Here is a 16,878-nt window from a genome sequence, read left to right on the forward strand (position 1 = left end):
GAGGGCGGGCGGCGCGGGCGCGGAAGGCAGGAAGTGCCGCGGAGCGGGGAGCAGGGAGCGCGGCGAGCGGGGCGGAGCGGGCGGAGCGGGATCTCGCGGGAAGCGCGGGGACGCCCGGCGCCGCCTCCCCGCCCTCCGCGCCCACCCCCCCGCCCCGCTGCCCCGGGCCGACCGCGGGGGGGCGCTGCGGCCTGCTGGACCGGCCGGCGCCCGGGCGTCCGGCGACCTGCGGGCAGGGGCGCGGCTAAGGGCCTCCGCGCCGGGTGGGCGGTGATTTGCTGCTTGTAAAGAATAACAGCTGTGGTTTGTGGTTTTTGTTTTGTTATAGCAAAAATAGCTCACGCTCTTTGATGATACTGAAAAATAGAGGAAACTAAAAATCACCTTTCACCCCAGCACCTGGAGAGATGAGCAGGTAACATTTTGATACGTTTCCTTCCAGTCTTTTCTCTAGGCTCAAGCAGTTTTCTTTTTAAAAAATTGATTGCATAAAACCGGCATCGGATGTATAATCTGTATATCTAGCATCTTCTGCTGTTTTACCTGGCAAGAAGTGATGAGAATTTTGCCACATCGATAAAATATTGCCAACACGCTTTTTAATGGTTGTATATTGTTCCAGTTAGGGATGAACACTAATCTATGTAGCCTGTTGTTACACATTTAGATTACTTTTATAAGCAACATTACGCTTTTAAATCGATTTGATGATAATCCCACAATCCATAGATTAACGCTCACTTTCTGGGCTTTTCCATGCATACAGGCATAAATGTTTGTGTTTTCACCTACAGAAATAATGTCATGTATATAAATATATAAACATATATACACATGAATCCCTGAAACCTCTTTCTCCACCGCACACGTAAAAATGACATATTCTTAAAACAATGAATGCATTGCGGTGTTTTGAAAAAATCTCTGAGAGTGAAGTGAGGTGTAGTCAAGAGGAAGGCTGTGACCCAGAGCACTGGGCTCTCCAAGGTTAAGGGTTCGAGAAAGGACTGACATGAAACTCATGAAAAACAGCTAAAGAGGTAGGAGGAACACCAAGCCTGCATTGTGTTTCTGGAGGCCAAGGGAAGAAAGTGTAACTCACTGCTGTGTTAGTGTGTATTGACAATTTGAATCCTGTGAATTTTCTAGTCATACTCTTTGCCCATTTTTCTCTTGTATTAGTCTTTTAGTGGACTTACAGGAGCACTTCATAGGCTCTGAACACAAAATCTATGTTAAATATATTACAAATATGTTCTTCCAGCCTGCCAGCTGTCCTTTAATTTAACCTAGGGAATCTTAGTATGAGAAGTTTGTAACCTTTATTTTTTTTTAAGATTTTATTTATTTATTTGACAGAGAGAGAGAGATCACAAGTAGGCAGAGAGGCAGGCAGAGAGAGAGTGGGAAGCAGGCTCCCCACTGAGCAGAGAGCCCCATGCGGGGCTCGATCCCAGGACCCTGAGATCATTACCGGAGCCGAAGGCAGAGGCTAACCCACTGAGCCACCCAGGCGCCCCACCTTTATTATTATTATTTTTTAAAGATTTTATTTATTTGAGAGAGAGAGAATACAAGTAGAGGGAGGGGCAGAGGAAGAGGGAGAAGCAGACTCCCTGCTGAGCAGGGAAATGGACACACGGATCCACACATGGGGTTCCATCCCACAACTCCAGGATCATGACCTGAACCAAAGGCAGACACTTAACTGACTAAGCCACCCAGATCCCCCAGTTTGTAGCCTTTAAGTAGGCAGATCTGTCATTTTTTTTCCTTTACTGCTTTTGGGTTTTGTGTCTTACTTAGGCCTTTCCCACTCTTGAGACATAAAAAATATATATATTCTCCTAATCACAAGGTCTAGGAGAAAACGTGGGAGACTTTCCCTACAGGAGCCAGATCAGTTCTTGGTCCATAAGGGGTATATGGTCCCTGTGCAAAGGTGAGTATAGAGCTACCTATCTGAGACTCCCTACCATACATTTTCAGGAAACCATGTCAACATTTCTGTGATTTCATCCATGTGCATATATGTCCTTCCTGCCTCTTCACCCATCCTGACTTATAATCAATGTGTGTTTGGGTGAATGTCATGTAGGTGGGTTTATTTTTCCTACTTCACTGAATTTTCCAAGTATTTTTCAATAAGCAAGTACAACAGGCCCTTTACAATGAAAAGGAGAATGGAAAGTTTGCTGAGGGACATGAAAAATAATGATTAGGTAAGAGGAATGGGTATTAGGCCTAGTGGGCAACTTTGGACAGTCTGGGCCAAGAGAAGAGAAGGTGGACTTTGCACTTGCCTAAGGTGGGGAATTGGAAGGATGGGGCTAACAGAGAGAAGTGGGGGGCCCCAATCCTAGGGTTCCAGATGGATTGGCAAGGGAATTGCTCAGTTTAGAGGGAGTGGAAATGGGACCTATGCCTTGGTACAAGCAGGTAGACCAGATGTCTAGAAATGGCTGCGTCATCAGCATATATGTTTGGCTTCTTTTTTGTCCTGGAAATGGCCATAACGGTATCTTTCATGTGGCACCAAGGATGGACCTGAAGTAGAAGACAATGTGGGCCTGTTGATGGAGGTGGATATAGTTAGCAGGAAAGAGGCTGTCCAGCCATTTGAGGACGTGTCCGCAGTTCCTAGAGCCAAGAGTCCCAAGAGAAATACCTCATCTCTCCCCGAGTCCTCCATAATTCTATTCATGCTTTCATTTTTAACAGCTTTATTGAGATATATTTCACACATCATACAACTTACCCATTTAGCTTATACAATTCATAGACACATGCAACTATCCCCGCAGTGAATTTTAGAACATTTTTGTCACCTTAGAAAGAAATCCCATATTCTTTAGTAGTATCTCCCTATCACTCCCTGCCCCTTCCTCAGCCCTGAGCAACCACTGATCTACTTTCTGTCTATAGATTTCCCTGGTCTGGACATTTTGTATGAACGAAATCATATAATATGTGTCTTTAATGACTGGCTTCTTTCACTTAGCATCATGTTTTCAACATTCATGCATGATGAAGCCCTATCAGTGCTTTATTTTTTTCTTACAGCTGAATAATATTTTATTATATAGATATATGATATTTTTAAAAAATTTTTTATTTATTATTTGACAGACAGAGATTACAAGTACGCAGAGAGGCAGGCAGAGAGAGAGGAGGGGAAGTAGGCTCCCATCTGAGCAGAGAGCCTAATGCGGGGCTCGATCCCAGAACCCTGGGATCATGACCTAAGCCAAAGGCAGAGGCTTTAACCCACTGAGCCACACAGGCACCCTGATATATGACCTTTTTATCCAATTGTCATTTGATGGACATTTGGATTATTTCTGTGTTTTGGCAATTAAGAATGATGCTGCTATAAACACTTGTTTGCAAGTTTTTCTGTGGACATACATTTTCATTTTTTTCTTGGATATATACCAAGGAGGGGAATTGCTGAGTCATATGGTAACTCTATGTTTAATTGTTTGAGGAACTGCCAATTTGAGGTCATGGTCTTTTAATTAACTTAAAAATTATACCTGTTCTGGGGCATCTGGGTGGCTCAGTGGGTTAAAGCCTCTGCTTTTGGCTCAGGTCATGATCCCAGGGTCCTGGGATCGAGCCCCGGATTGGGCTCTCTGTTCTGCAGAGAGCCTGCTTCCTCCTCTCTCTGCCTGCCTCTCTTGCTTACTTGTAATCTCTGTTTGTCAAATAAATAAACAAAATCTTTAAAAAAAATTATACCTGTTCCTTGGAAAATATTTTAAAATACCAACAATTTTTTTTTAATTTATTTATTCTTTTCAGAGAGAGAGAGCAGACAAACAGGGGGAGAGGCAGAGGGAAAGAGAGAAGCAGACTCTCCACTGAGCAGGGAGCCTGACATGGGGCTTGACCTCAGGACCTGGGGGTCATGACCTGAGCTGAAGGCAGACTCCCAACCATCTGAGCCACCCCAGCACCCCCAAATACTGAAAATTTTGAGGATAGAGACATTTAACTCCACTACTCAGAGAATATCCTTGTGGGATACTTTTCTGTGCATAGTTTTTAATGAGATCACACTTGGCATGATATTTTGTAGCCCATATTGTGAACATCTTTTCATGTCAATAATTATCTCCATCAGTAAGTTTCAAAATTATTTTACTCTTGGAACCCTTTCTTCAAAAGACCATTTTCTGAAAGCCCAATATGTCATCATTCAAACATCAACAATTACTAATTGGGCCCTTGCCCGGTGCCAAGCATCCCTACCTGTCCCCATGCCTGTTCTCTTTAAAAGTCGCAGGTATTACGAACTATAGAGGAGTCACCGCATTAGCTGCTCCCCTATAAGAACACTCAGCTTGCTCTCTGTGCTCAATGAACATAGATTTGTGTGTACTTTTATCATCTTTTTAAGAGAAATCCCTAGGTGTCTGGGTGGCTCAGTCAGTTAAGCATCTGCCTTTGGCTCAGGTCATGATCCCAGGGTCCTGACTCAGCGGGGAGTCTGCTTCTCCCTTTCCCTCTGCCCCTCCCCTGCCCATGTGCATGCGCGCTCTCTCTCTCTCTCTCTCTCAAACAAATAAATATTGAAAAAAAGAGAGAAAGAGAGAAATCCCTAGAAGTGGGATATTGGGTCACGGGCCAACCTTGGACTTGGGCCTATATGAGGTACTGGGAGACGGGAGGAGAGACAAGTGACTTGGTCCCTGTTCTTCAATAGCTCAGTCAGCTTGAGGAAATGAAATCAGAAAAGGGAAAAGGAGATTTCAATAAATAGAGCCACATCTTCCAATAATTCCCTTTTATTATTTTTTTATAGATTTTTATTTATTTGAGAGGGAGAGAGAGAGAGAGAGAATGATGGGGGAGAGTCAGAGGGAGAAGCAGACTCCCCGCTGAGCAGGGAGCCCGATGCGGAACTCAATCCTGGGACTCCAGGATCATGACCTGAATAGAAGGCAGTCGCTTAACCAACTGAGCCACCCAGGTGCCCTTTTTTTTTTCTTTTTAAAGTCTCCCAGCATGGAGCCGAGTGTGGCTTAACTCACAACTTTGAGATCAAGACCTGAGCTGAGATCAAGAGTCAGTGTTTAACCGACTGAGGCACCCAGGCACCCCCAAATCTTCCCTTTTTGGAATTAACACTGTATATACCTGCTGCATCAGTGTGAAAGCTAATAACCTAAATGTTCAGCATTAGGGAAATGAATAAATATATGGCATTATGGTAATTTGGCTCCACCTTCAAGTAAAATGAAGAAAGCAAGGGTAAAACAATGTTTCACACAGTTTGTTATATTTGTAAAAATGTGGAGATACATGTGCTTATACATATATAAACCTGCACTGTGGACTATGGTAGCCACTAATCCCATGTGGCTATCGAGCCCTTGAAATGTGGCAAATCCAAGCTGAGATATGCTGTGATTGTCAAATGCACCAAAAAAAAAAAAAAAAAGAAAAGAAAAGAAAAAAAGTATCTAGGTGCTCCTGGGTGGCTCAGTCAGTTAAGCAGCTGCCTTCTGCTCAGGTCCCAATCCCAGGGTTCTGGGATTGAGCCCCACATCAGGACCCTTGCTCAGCAGGAGCCTGCTTCCCCCTCTCCTTCCCACTTGTGCTCTCTTTTGCTATCTCTGTCACTGTCTCTCTCTCTCTCAAATAAATAAAATCTTTTAAAAAAAGCATCTAAAACATCTAATAATTCTTGTATTGATAGTATGTTGAAATGATAATATTTTGAATATTTAAAGTTTAATAAAATATTAAAATGTCAGGTGTTTCTTTTTCTATTTTTTAATGTGGCTACTAGGAAATTTTAGATTATGTGGCTCATATCTGTGCCTCCCCATTATGTTTAGGTATGTGGCTCATATCTGTGCCTCCCCATTATGTTTCAATTGCCCAGGACTGTCACAGACTATCTCCAGAATATCCAAGAGACTCATATTGGTGGCTGCCTCTAGGCAGGGGTCCTGAAGGTTTGTGTAGAGTGGGAGACTAGACTTTTCAATGCTGTTTTGCACCATTTTATTTTTCTCCTTTGTTTGAATTTTTGGTACCATGGCCCAATTTTTAAAAACCATTTAACATGTCACAAACCATGACAGAAAAGGCACTAGAAAAGTGAGTCCCACAAAGAAGATGCTGTGCAGCAACAGGCTTAGAGAAGCAGAAGGATTTTGCAAGCATGTGATAATTTTCTCTTCTTTTCTGCCAAGGCACTGGGGTCACACAGGACCCTGTTAAGCAAGCCCAGAGCTTGATATGTACAATCCAGAGCCCAGGTATTCCTTTTATGGGGAATGGAGCTTTCCCCAGCCCAGAACTATCATTGTAACCAGGACCTGGCTGGATGGGAGGAGTCATTCCTCTTATGATATGATTGAAAATATTTATTTTAGCTTATTTTTCTTGATTAGCTTTTTCTTTTTAAGATTTCCTTTATTTATTTGAGAGAGAGAGTGAGAGAGAGCATGAGAGGGGAGAAGGTCAGGGGGAGAAGCAGACTCCCCATGGAGCTGGGAACCTGGCATGGGACTCGATCCCAGGACTCAAGGATCATGACCTGGGCCTAAGGCAGTCGCTTAACCAACTGAGCCACCCAGGCGTGCACCTTTTCTTACTTTCTCTCTCTCTCTCTCTTTTTTTATTAAGCACATAATCTGTGATCTAATTGGCAAAAGGAAATTCAGGAAGATATACAGAGCTGATGTATGGAATGCTCTGGAATGACCCCTCTGTGATCCTGGCCTCTCACTGGACCAGAGGTGACCTCTGAGTGTGGAATTTGAGAGGATTCAAGAGTATAATACTCCCCTACCTTTTGTTGGACACACACACACACCCCTCCCCACACCCTGTAGAAATGTGTGTGTGTGTGTGTGTGTGTGTGTGTGTGTGTGTTGGATGGGAGTAATCCCTGCTGGGTTGATTTCAAAAATGCAATCCCTCAGTTTTCTTTCTGGTCTTTGAGGTGGGAGGCCTCACAGACGGTCTCCTCGCTCACCCACCCCACTCCCCAGGACAGTCACATCCTGGGCTGTGAGTAGTGGCTGGAGGTTGGGAGCTGGACCCCTTGATCCAGGTGGATGAACCGGAAACGTACCTGAAACCTCAGCCCTGTCCAGCACGAAGCACAGCACCTGACACATCACAGAAGCTGAACAAAATGTTGGGAGAAGGAAATGTCATGATCTGCATGCTCAGTTTAAACTAGTGACAGATTCAGTTTCCCTGGCCATCAAAGAAACGTCAACTAAACAGTGTGATGCCATTGACCTCACTTTAGCCAAACCCTCAGTGGGCATGAGATATTTACATAACTTTGTTCTGAGGTGGAAGCCACCTTCTTTGGTCCCAATCGCCAAAACCTATGGCTAGGTCAGCCATTAGAGCCTCCTCTGAGGCCGCTAGAGAAAATTGGACCCCTTGGGGTCACAGATAACCTGGGGCCCCATGAGTTACACGGGGCCCCCACCTCCGGTCTACCTCCTGTGAGGGTTGGGGGAGGCTCCGCTTGGCAATTACGCTTAACCTACGCTCCGCGCTGCGGGTCGAGCGGGAAGGAAGCCTTCAGGAGCTCCTGGGGTGAATTTCTGCTTTGCCACTTGCCCCATGTGACCTTGAACGAGCTAATGAAGTTTTCCACGCCTCAGCGCCCGGGTTGGTAGAGTGGCAAATACAGTCCGCACCGTGTAGCCGTGTCTGGCAAACTCCCGGAGTGGAGCCTATTGGTGGGTGTAGGTGATGTTAAATCTGGGGCGGGGGTTCCCTTGGAGAACACCCTAGCGGCTGTGGCTTCCTCAGGGACCTTCTCCGCCGGGGATAACTCCAAACACATCCCGAGAAGCAGAATGTGGGCAGCCAAGATCCTGGAGGCCAGGCTAGGGCGGCGAGGGGCGGTGCGTGGAGGCTTAGGTGAAAGCCCCAGTCCTTAGCCGGGACCAGATTCGGGAACTGGGCTGGGCCGGGCTGGTCAGCCTCCGCGCCTTTCACCCCGTGGGCCCCGCCCTCGGTCCCGCCTTCTCCTAACCCGCGCCCCCATTGGTGGCGGCCGGCGGCGCGGCCGCTGTTATTTTTCGAATATATAAGGAGGTGGAGGTGGCAGCTGCTGCTTAGAGGCTTCCCGGACTGGTGGCTGGTCCCTGCGGTCCCTCCACCCCGCCCCACCCTCCCCGCTTCCCTCTCCTCCCTCGCTCCGACCCCGTGGCTCTTCCTCCCTCCCTCCCCCACCCCGGGCCCACTCCCCACCTCGCCCCGGCCAGCTGTGCGATGGAGCGGCCCCAACCGGAGCCCGCGCCGGGCCCGGCTCTCAGTCCCGCTGGCGTGCGCGGTGGTACCGAGCGTCCCAGCCACCTCCTGGGCCTCCAGCTGGGAGCTCATGGCCTCGTGGGGTCCCCGGAGCGCGCGGCCGCTTCGTCGCCGGTCACCAGCCTGACCCAGACCATGCACAACCTCGCCGGGCTCGGCAGGTAGGACGCCCGCGCACTGCGATGCTGGGTGTGGGGTGTTGGTCCCGGGCCTCCGGTGGAACCCGGCGTGGGAGGCAAATCTGGGAAGCGGAGTGGGGAGGTGTCCTAGGTAGTGCCTACTTCAGGGACCCGGGACTACGGCGATGAGGCCAGGTCTGTGCTGCGCACACTCTCGAGGTGACTTGCTGTTGGCAACACAAGACACTGGAGATGGGACCACCGGTCCCATTCCCCCCGCCCAACTCCCCCACCCCTGCCTCCCGCGTGCCTCCACCACGCTGGCTCCCTACCGTCTGCCCTAATCACCACTATTTTGCCCCAGGCAGGGGATCCTGAGCCTGGAGTGGAACTTGAGGATGGCAGAGAAGCCTGATTCTCTTCTGTCCTTGCCCCTGCTCCCTCCATCCCCAGTTCTTTCCTGAGGTTAAGGGGTTAAACACTGGTCCTGCTTCCTGAGCAACCTGCAGTGTCCAGGCTGGGTTGCCCTCAGCAGCAATGGAGACCTAAGTCTTGCCCTGGCTCCAGAAAGGCTTGTGGATGGATAGGGGTCTGAGGAGTCCCGAGGAAGGCCCTCCAGGGCTACTCTACTGCCCTGCCATCCCCCAGAATGGCCCTCAACCCACCTCCTTGCTCTTGCCCTGGGCTCACCTCCCCCTGAACCCAGGAGGACCTTTCTTAATCAACAAAGAAAAGCTACTTAGTGCCTCTGCAGAAGACCTGAGAAGAGGGCAGGCCCTCAGAGCCCTCCTTGGGGCAGGGGTGAGCCCTTCAGAGGTGGGTGGCTGGTGGGAACATGGGCCAGCTAGCCCTTGAGCCCCACATTGACATTTCTCCTTCCCTGGGCTCCTGTTGCCTTCCCAGTGAGACTCCAAAGCATCAGGCAGGCAGCCTGCTCTCATGCTTGTCCCTGTCCAGGCGGCGGGCATCTGAATCCTCCCTGTCCTCCCAGTCCTCTGAATCTTCTGATGCAGGTGAGGCTCAGGGGTACCAGGGGGCTTGCGGGGGTGCTGCCTGAGTCTCTCCACTTCACTGCTGATCCGACTAACATCTTCCCCACAACCTGGTGGGCCCAGGAGCCTGCACCTGCCCACCTCTGGTGGGGCTCCCCACATCCAGCCCAGACTGGCTGAGCGGGCGGTAGTGCGGGTCCCTCTTGGGGAGATGAGATCTTACCTATTTAAAACCAGGCGCCAAAGTCCCTGAACCACAGCCCCAGCTGGGAGGCATTAGGGTTGAATGTTGGTCATTTTATAATATTCACTTGCCTTCAGCGGTAACCTTTTCCTTTAAAAAGTTATTATCTCTTCTAGAACAAATTAAACCAGCTTAAGAAAAATGCTTAGCAAAGTTTTGGCTTAAAGCCTATACAGCTGAGGGGCACCTGGGTGGCTCAGTTGGTAAAGCATCTGCCTTTGGCTCAGGTCATGGTCCCAGGATCCTGGGATCGAATCCCACATCAGGCTCCCTGCTCAGCAGGGAGTCTGCTTCTCTCTCTCTTAAATAAATAAATTAAATATTAAAAAAAATAAAATGTATACAAAGGAGTTTCTGTAGTAAGGAGTGAGTAGAGCCCTTCCCAATTTTGGGGGCAGTGTGTTAGCCCTTGGTGTTCATGGGCAGAGTTTTGTTTCATTTTTTTAATGTATCAAGATCTAAACTAGAAACAGGTTTTTCCTTTCTCTGAATAGAATTGGGACATGGTGGGGGAATGTGTACAGAGGATGTCACTACTTTCAAACAAGGTGCTCTGTCCCCCCAGGTCTGTGTATGGATTCTCCCAGCCCCATGGACCCCAAGATGGCAGAGCAGATGTGAGTAAAGTGATCCCCACTACCAAGGAGTTGATGCCTACCTTAGGGAATCCTAGTTTCAGCATAAACCCACTAGGGAAAGTCTGGGAGAGTGGACAGACCCCTTCAATCCACATGTGGGGGTGACCTGTTGATCTCCCAAGTCCTGAGATTCTGCTTCCTGTCTCAGAGCAGGTTCTGCTCCCGCAGGAGCAGCTGAGTGTGGGCTCAGAGCCAGGTGGTGGAGATAGAGGCTTATGGGAGCACTGGATACTTCAGCTAGCCCCTGGCCTGTGGGAATACAGGTCTGGTGTATGCCCCTTTTTTCTTTTGCTTATACACATCATTTTTTTTTCTATGAAACATCACAATTTTAAAGTATGGTCTAATGAATTCAAAACCTTTAATTCACTGTAGGCCAAACAGAAACAGTTGTGGCAAGTTGATTCAGCCCTTGGCCATCCTATCAGCAACCTCTGGCTTCAGGGACACTTTCCTGCCAACCCCTGGACCAGGCCCTTTACGAGAGAGTGGAGAGGGAGTTGTACTCAGGACAGGTCCTTCCTCCTGGGTTGTGGGGCATGAGTAGTATCTTCTAGAGCACAGCTGTCCCTATCCAGCTGTTAGAGCCCCAGCCGGGAGAGCAGCTGCCAGGCGTTAGTGGGGACAGCTGGGCATCCCCAGACTGGGCAGAGGGACTATGGCTTTGGGGTTAGGGCAGTGGCTGTCTTTCCTCCCACTGCCTTTGATCAGACTGGGCTGGGCTACAAGGTTTGTTCACAAACAGGAAACCGGGAGAGAACTGGGTGGGGGTGGGGGGACTGAAGGTTGACAAGCCAGAACTGTCCCTGCTTTACTCCTACAGCGCAGGCACAGATGGGAAACCAAGCCAATAAAATTCATCATTTCTAATGCCAGGTTATCTGGTACAACCCCTCCCCAGCCCTGGGAGTCATGCCCCTAACACTAGCCCTCAGTGGCCCTCCCCCACCAACCTCTCCACCTGCTTTGACGGTTACAGTTTCTCAGAAAGAAGCGTGTGTGTGCGTGTGTGTGTGTGTGTGCACGCGCGCGCCCCTGAGCTCACATAGACACACAAAAGCCCCGCGTGGCAGGTGGTCTCTGGTAACATAGCTAGGGGGTGGGGCCTATCTACAGAAGCTTGTGCCCCAGCCTCAAAAGGAACATCTGTTGGAATTCTTTGCCGGCTGGCCTCTTCTAAGGCAGGAGAAGGGGGTGGGACGGAGGCTTGGTCCTAGAAAATTCCATAGGAGGGAGGAGAGGATGTGACCCTGAACATTTGTCACTAGGGGGTCTGGCATGGCACACTGTGGCTGATCCGGGGACACACTAAACCAGGCCCCTGTCCTGGGGGGAGCTGGGACAGCCCCCACACAAGGGAAGGGAAGCCCAGTCTTGCTGGCATCCAGGCCCTGGAGATACCCACATTGGCAGCCACAGTCTGTCATCATGGGACGGATGGATGACTTTCCTGGCGGCCATATGGCCCCACTGAGGTGATTTGCATACAGGTGGAAGGCCTGTGGGCAAGCTGGCAAGACCGTTGCCTTGGTAGCGCCTCAGCTACCCTGTGACCTCCCCCAGCTGTCTCTGTTGCTCCATTCTCTGGGCCCTCTTCCATTCAGGGCAGCCTTCAAAATCTCAGGCTGCTTCTCCTCTCCCCCCTCCCCAATTACCTGGACCCCTGAGAGTCCCCATCCTTCCCTCCCCTTTCTACTGACCTGAGCCCTGGCCCCCAGGCCTTGTGGATGGGAAGAAGGGGCTGATGCTGGGGCTGGGCTTTGGGCTGTAGGGGGAGGTGGGCTGCATGGGACTTTTCTCTCTCCTAGGTTTGAGCAGGCCATCCAGGCAGCAAGCCGGGTCATCCGAAAGTAAGTGTCCCAGACTTCCTGAAGCGGGCTCTGGAGGTCCATCTACCCCAGGCTCTCCCCATGCCCCCCACTGGATGGAGTAGGCCTGGGAAAGGTGCTCTCCCATTGCCTTCTCCAGGGATGTGCAGGGATCTGTGCCAGAGGGCCATCCTGTATGCTCTCCTGCACGGCCCCCTACTCTCCAGCCCTGACGTCTCCCTGTTTCTTCCTGCAGTGAGCAGTTTGCCATTCGACGTTTCCAGTCCCTGCCGGTGAGTACCCTCTGAGGTCTGACACTGGAGGCTCAGGCCCTGGCCAGGCTGGAGGAGGGGCAGGAGGGATCCGGCGTCACCTCCCAGAGGGCAGACTTGAAACGGTCTGGTGGCCCTGGTCTGGCTGTGGGAGATGGGGTTTTGGAGGTGGGGGAGTCGGAGGAGGGACAGGAGAAGGTAGAGTCAGGGCTGGTGCCAGAGGAATAGGGCCTTCAGTCCTTCCTGCCCTACCTGGCTCTCTAGGTGAGGCTTCTGGGCCACAGCCCTGTGCTGCGGAACATCACCAACTCCCAAGCACCTGGCCGCTGGAGGAAGAGCGAGGCATGTGGCCGAGCTGCCCAAAGCTCTGAGGAGGACAAAGAGAATGTGCGCGTCCAGAAGGCTGGAGTGGGAGAACTTCAGGGGGATAAGGAAGAGGGTGTGCTGGGATGGTTCTCTGGCATTTGATGACACTCGCCCATGTTGCCCACAGGATGGATTTGTCTTCAAGATGCCATGGGAACCCCCACATCCCAGCCATGCCCATGCTTTGGAAGAGTGGGCCGACCGCAGGGAAGCCTTTGCCCAGAGACCAAACTCAGCCCCTGACCTGATGGTACACTGGGAGAAAGGAACCCTGCAGGGTGGGCTTTTGTGCAGGGTGGGCAACCCTGGAGGCAGCCTGGGTGGGGAGGAGGAGGGGGACCCTGAACCCAGAGGCAGTGGCAACCTGTTCTGTGCCTCAGGTCCCACCCCTGAGCAGTCTGTGGCTGTCCCCCGCCCCCCCACAGTGTCTCACCCCCGTGCGGAAGATGGAAGTAGAGGAGCTGAGTCCCCCTGCCCGATGCCGATTCTCCCTGACTGCCACCCAGGGGGCCTCCGAGGAAGATGATGGATTTGTGGACCTCCTGGAGAGCGACTTAAAGGTAACCAGTCTTGCCTCACCAGCCACTCGACCTCCCTTGTCCTGGGATCTCCCAAGAGAGGAAAGCCCTGATCTCCCACCACGAGACCATGACTTCATTCCAATGTCAGAAGAGGAATGCAAGCCGACAGAGTCATGGCACAGCCTCTGGCCTACCAGAGACTGGCAGGTGGCTGAGGCTGCAGGGAGGGAGGGCGCTGCAGTGCAGAGGCAAGGCCAGCCTTCCCGCATGGCCACATTTCCCAGCAAGTGGGGCCCTGCAGTTTCCTGGTTCTGGGGTACTGCCCTGTGTGGCTGTGCTGGAGGACCTGGGGCCTAAGGGGTTGCCCTTTGCCCATGGGTGTGACCATCCCCTTGCTGATTTGGCCTCAGGATGACAAGGCGGTACCCCCAGGCATGGAGAGCCTCATTAGCGCCCCACTGGTCAAGACCTCAGAAAAGGAGGAGGAGCAGGTGGGTCTCTGAGGGGCTGCCCCAGAACTGGGGGTGCTGGTAGGGGGCAGGGGCGGGGTACTCTGACCCCCGAACTGCCACCCCTGCCAGGACCTCATCATGTACAGCAAATGCCAGCGGCTCTTCCGCTCTCCGTCCATGCCCTGCAGCGTGATCCGACCCATCCTCAAGAGGCTGGAGCGGCCCCACGACAGGGACCTGCCCACACAGAACAAGCGCAGGAGGAGCGTGACCCCTCCAGAGGAGCAGCAGGAGGCCGAGGAACCTGTGGGTGCCCTCCTGGGGTGGGGCTGGGCAGCTACTGTCCAAGTCCACTCAGCCAGCACACCTGGGCGGGGTTTGTGGCAGCGGGCAAGGTGCAGGGAGAGAGGTGGCAGCCACACAGGGACTCTGAGGGGCAGCCTGGCCCCTGACCCTGGTCACCATCTACCCTGCAGAAAGCCCGTGTCCTCCGCTCCAAGTCCTTGTGTCATGATGAGATTGAGACTATCCTGGACAGTGACCATCGGGAACTGATTGGGGATTACTCCAAGGTATGATGGGACCCTTGGGAGGCTCGACCCCTTACTGTGTGGCCCCCTGAACTCAGAAACTGCTTTGGTACCTCCTCCCCTCATCCCACCTCTGGTTTTGTCCAGCACAGCTTCTTCTTTATTCTCCCCTAGACTCCTCTCTCTGGCTCTCCTTGGTCTCCTGACTCTACTCCAGATCTGTCTGGGGTGTCGGTTGTGTTTCAACCTTGGAAAACATTTCCAAACTAATATCTGGCTTGGAGCCTCCTCAGGTCTCATCCGGGGGGCTTGACAGAGTGTGAAGCAGGAGGTGGGGAGTTCGTCTCTTCTGTTCCCTTCTGCATTTCCCCTTGGAAGGGATTGTTCCCTGGATGTCAGGCCCAAGAGGCGTCTCTTGGTTGCTATGGGAACCAGAGCTGAATTTGAAGTTCAAAGCAGGTGTGGCTTTCTGAGCTTGGGAAAGAAACTATCCTTTCTAGGCTCCTAGTCTTGCCAATTTCTTCTTTTCTTCTCCTCTCTCTCTCTCTCTCTCCCCTCCCCCTCTGCCTTTCTCAATCTCTCTCCCCTTCTCTTCAGGCTTTCCTTCTGCAGACTGTGGATGGAAAGCACCAAGATCTCAAGTACATCTCACCAGAAACGGTACATCGGGGAAAGCCATTCTCCAGGCACATTTGGGATGGCCATTTGCCTGTTAACTTTCCTTGGGGATGGGCTGTAAGGCCAGACCAGTGGCAGGGTTGGGGTCAGCCCCCATCTGCCAGGCTGACCTGCTGGGACCCACCTCTGTGACCCACAGATGGCAGCCTTGCTGGTGGGCAAGTTCAGCAACATCGTGGAGAGGTTTGTGATTGTGGACTGCAGGTACCCCTACGAGTACGAAGGCGGGCACATCAAGGTGAGGCGGGCTGATAGGGACAGGCCCTGAAGACCCACCATTTCTATCCTTCTGTGGGAGGGTCAGTCAGTGGCGGGTGGCTGCACCCTCTCATGGGGAAGGATCCTGTCCAGTAAGAGGTGGGATCACCCACCTGGAAGTTGGGGATGGCCAAGGGTGGATGTGCCACCCAGCCCCAGGTAGGTGGCCTGACCTCCAGCTCCTCTGGCAGACTGCCGTGAACCTGCCCCTGGAACGGGATGCTGAGACCTTCCTGCTACAGAGCCCCATCACACCCTGTAATCTGGACAAGAGAATCATCCTCATTTTCCACTGTGAATTCTCATCTGAGCGTGGTCCCCGCATGTGAGTCCGCTAGCTAGTGTTTGCTCCTGACCTTCCCGCTCAGGCTTTGGGGTGCTGCCATCTGCTGCCCAAAGAGGTCTGAGCCCAGCCCCAGCCCCCACCTAGATCTGGGCCTCTAGTCCCCTGGCACCCCAGAGCAGACTTCACCCTCCCTTCCTGTGCATGGCACCTTCTCCGTACCTGCTCCCCATCCTTCCCATCAAACCTACGTCCACCCTCCATCCATTGTCACCACCCCTCCCCCCTCAAGATCTGCTTCCAAGTCTCCAGCAGTGTCCTTCATATCCAAGGGCCCTGTCCCTCAGCTATGCTGAGCCTTCCAGGGTTTGACTGATCTTTCTGCTCCCCGACTCTCATGCTCACCAAGTCTCATCCGGACCTCCTGAAAAGATCTCTCTAATTCTGTCCACTTCTCTCTGTTATGCTTCTCCTTCTCTGTCCAGGTCCGTTATCTCTAACAAAGATTATGAACTGCCTTCTAGAAACAACTCCCTTGATTTACCTCCTTCCTCCCATCTCTCCAGCTTCCTCTGGTTCCAGTAGCCAGACGATCTAAATAAGCATTCTTATGGCTGACATTCCTGCACTCAAGCCTTCTGTGGCTCCCCAAGGCCCACAAAAGACTGGGTGCAAAGAACAGGTCTCCTGAGGTATATCCTGCCCTACCACCCAGCTCTGACCCCCACGCCCCTGCTGGTCGCAGGTGCCGTTTCATCAGAGAGCGCGACAGAGCTGCCAACGACTACCCCAGCCTCTACTATCCTGAGATGTATATCCTCAAGGGCGGCTATAAGGAGTTCTTCCCCCAACACCCGGTACCATGGGGTGGGGCGGCTGAAGCCTTCCTGGGAGGGCTGGACTGCAGGGAAGGGCTCGGCCAGCCGGTAGCCCAAGGAGAAGGGAGGTTTCCTCTAAAAGTTCCCCATTCCCCCATATTGACGGACCCTCCCATCCTGCCCTAGACCTTCTGTGAGCCCCAGGACTACCGTCCCATGAACCACGAAGACTTCAGGGACGAGCTGAAGACTTTCCGCCTCAAGACCCGCAGCTGGGCTGGGGAGCGGAGCCGGCGGGAGCTCTGCAGCCGCCTGCAGGATCAGTGAAGGGCTGGTGCCAATCCTGCCTGCCTCCTTTGCCTCGCTGCCTGGGTGCCAGCCTCCCAGGGGCCTGTGGGGCTGAGGGTCTGCTCGAGGCCCCAACTGCCATCCAGGGGAAAGACAGTGAGGGTGTTCTGTCCATCTGCACCCAGCCCCGATCCCCATGTCTCACTGCAATCATATTCCACATCCTCGTGCCACCTCTACCCCAGCCCAGACCCGGGGAGAGCGCAGCCTGTTGACTTGGTGAAACTGGATTAAGTCCAGCTCAAAGGAAGTA

General features: G+C 52.1%; 1 protein-coding gene across 1 annotated transcript; it reads left to right on the forward strand.

Annotated features, from left to right (window-relative positions):
• The first annotated feature begins 8,259 nt into the window (after positions 1-8,259).
• CDC25B (cell division cycle 25B) lies at positions 8,260-16,604 on the forward strand. The gene is made up of 16 exons (XM_032859094.1): positions 8,260-8,459; positions 9,321-9,430; positions 10,219-10,270; positions 12,100-12,141; positions 12,356-12,392; positions 12,636-12,758; positions 12,865-12,987; positions 13,163-13,297; positions 13,669-13,749; positions 13,840-14,016; positions 14,187-14,282; positions 14,838-14,900; positions 15,058-15,156; positions 15,368-15,501; positions 16,205-16,316; positions 16,464-16,604. The coding sequence occupies exons 1-16, from the start codon at positions 8,260-8,262 to the stop codon at positions 16,602-16,604; spliced, it is 1,725 nt and encodes a 574-aa protein (XP_032714985.1).
• Positions 16,605-16,878: the final 274 nt, after the last annotated feature.

Source organism: Lontra canadensis, unplaced genomic scaffold (genome assembly GCF_010015895.1).
Source record: "Lontra canadensis isolate GAN:19392208 unplaced genomic scaffold, GSC_riverotter_1.0 scaffold16, whole genome shotgun sequence".
In the NCBI taxonomy this organism is placed as follows: domain Eukaryota; kingdom Metazoa; phylum Chordata; class Mammalia; order Carnivora; family Mustelidae; genus Lontra; species Lontra canadensis.

What these genes read in the sequence shown, in the direction of transcription:
- CDC25B (XM_032859094.1), top strand. Translation starts at nt 8,260, where the DNA reads ATGGAGCGGCCCCAACCGGAGCCCGCGCCGGGCCCGGCTCTCAGTCCC. An exon ending in CAGAAAAGGAGGAGGAGCAG is followed by an intron (nt 13,750 to 13,839) that starts GTGGGTCTCTGA and finishes CACCCCTGCCAG; the next exon opens with GACCTCATCATGTACAGCAA. An exon ending in AGTTCTTCCCCCAACACCCG is followed by an intron (nt 16,317 to 16,463) that starts GTACCATGGGGT and finishes ATCCTGCCCTAG; the next exon opens with ACCTTCTGTGAGCCCCAGGA.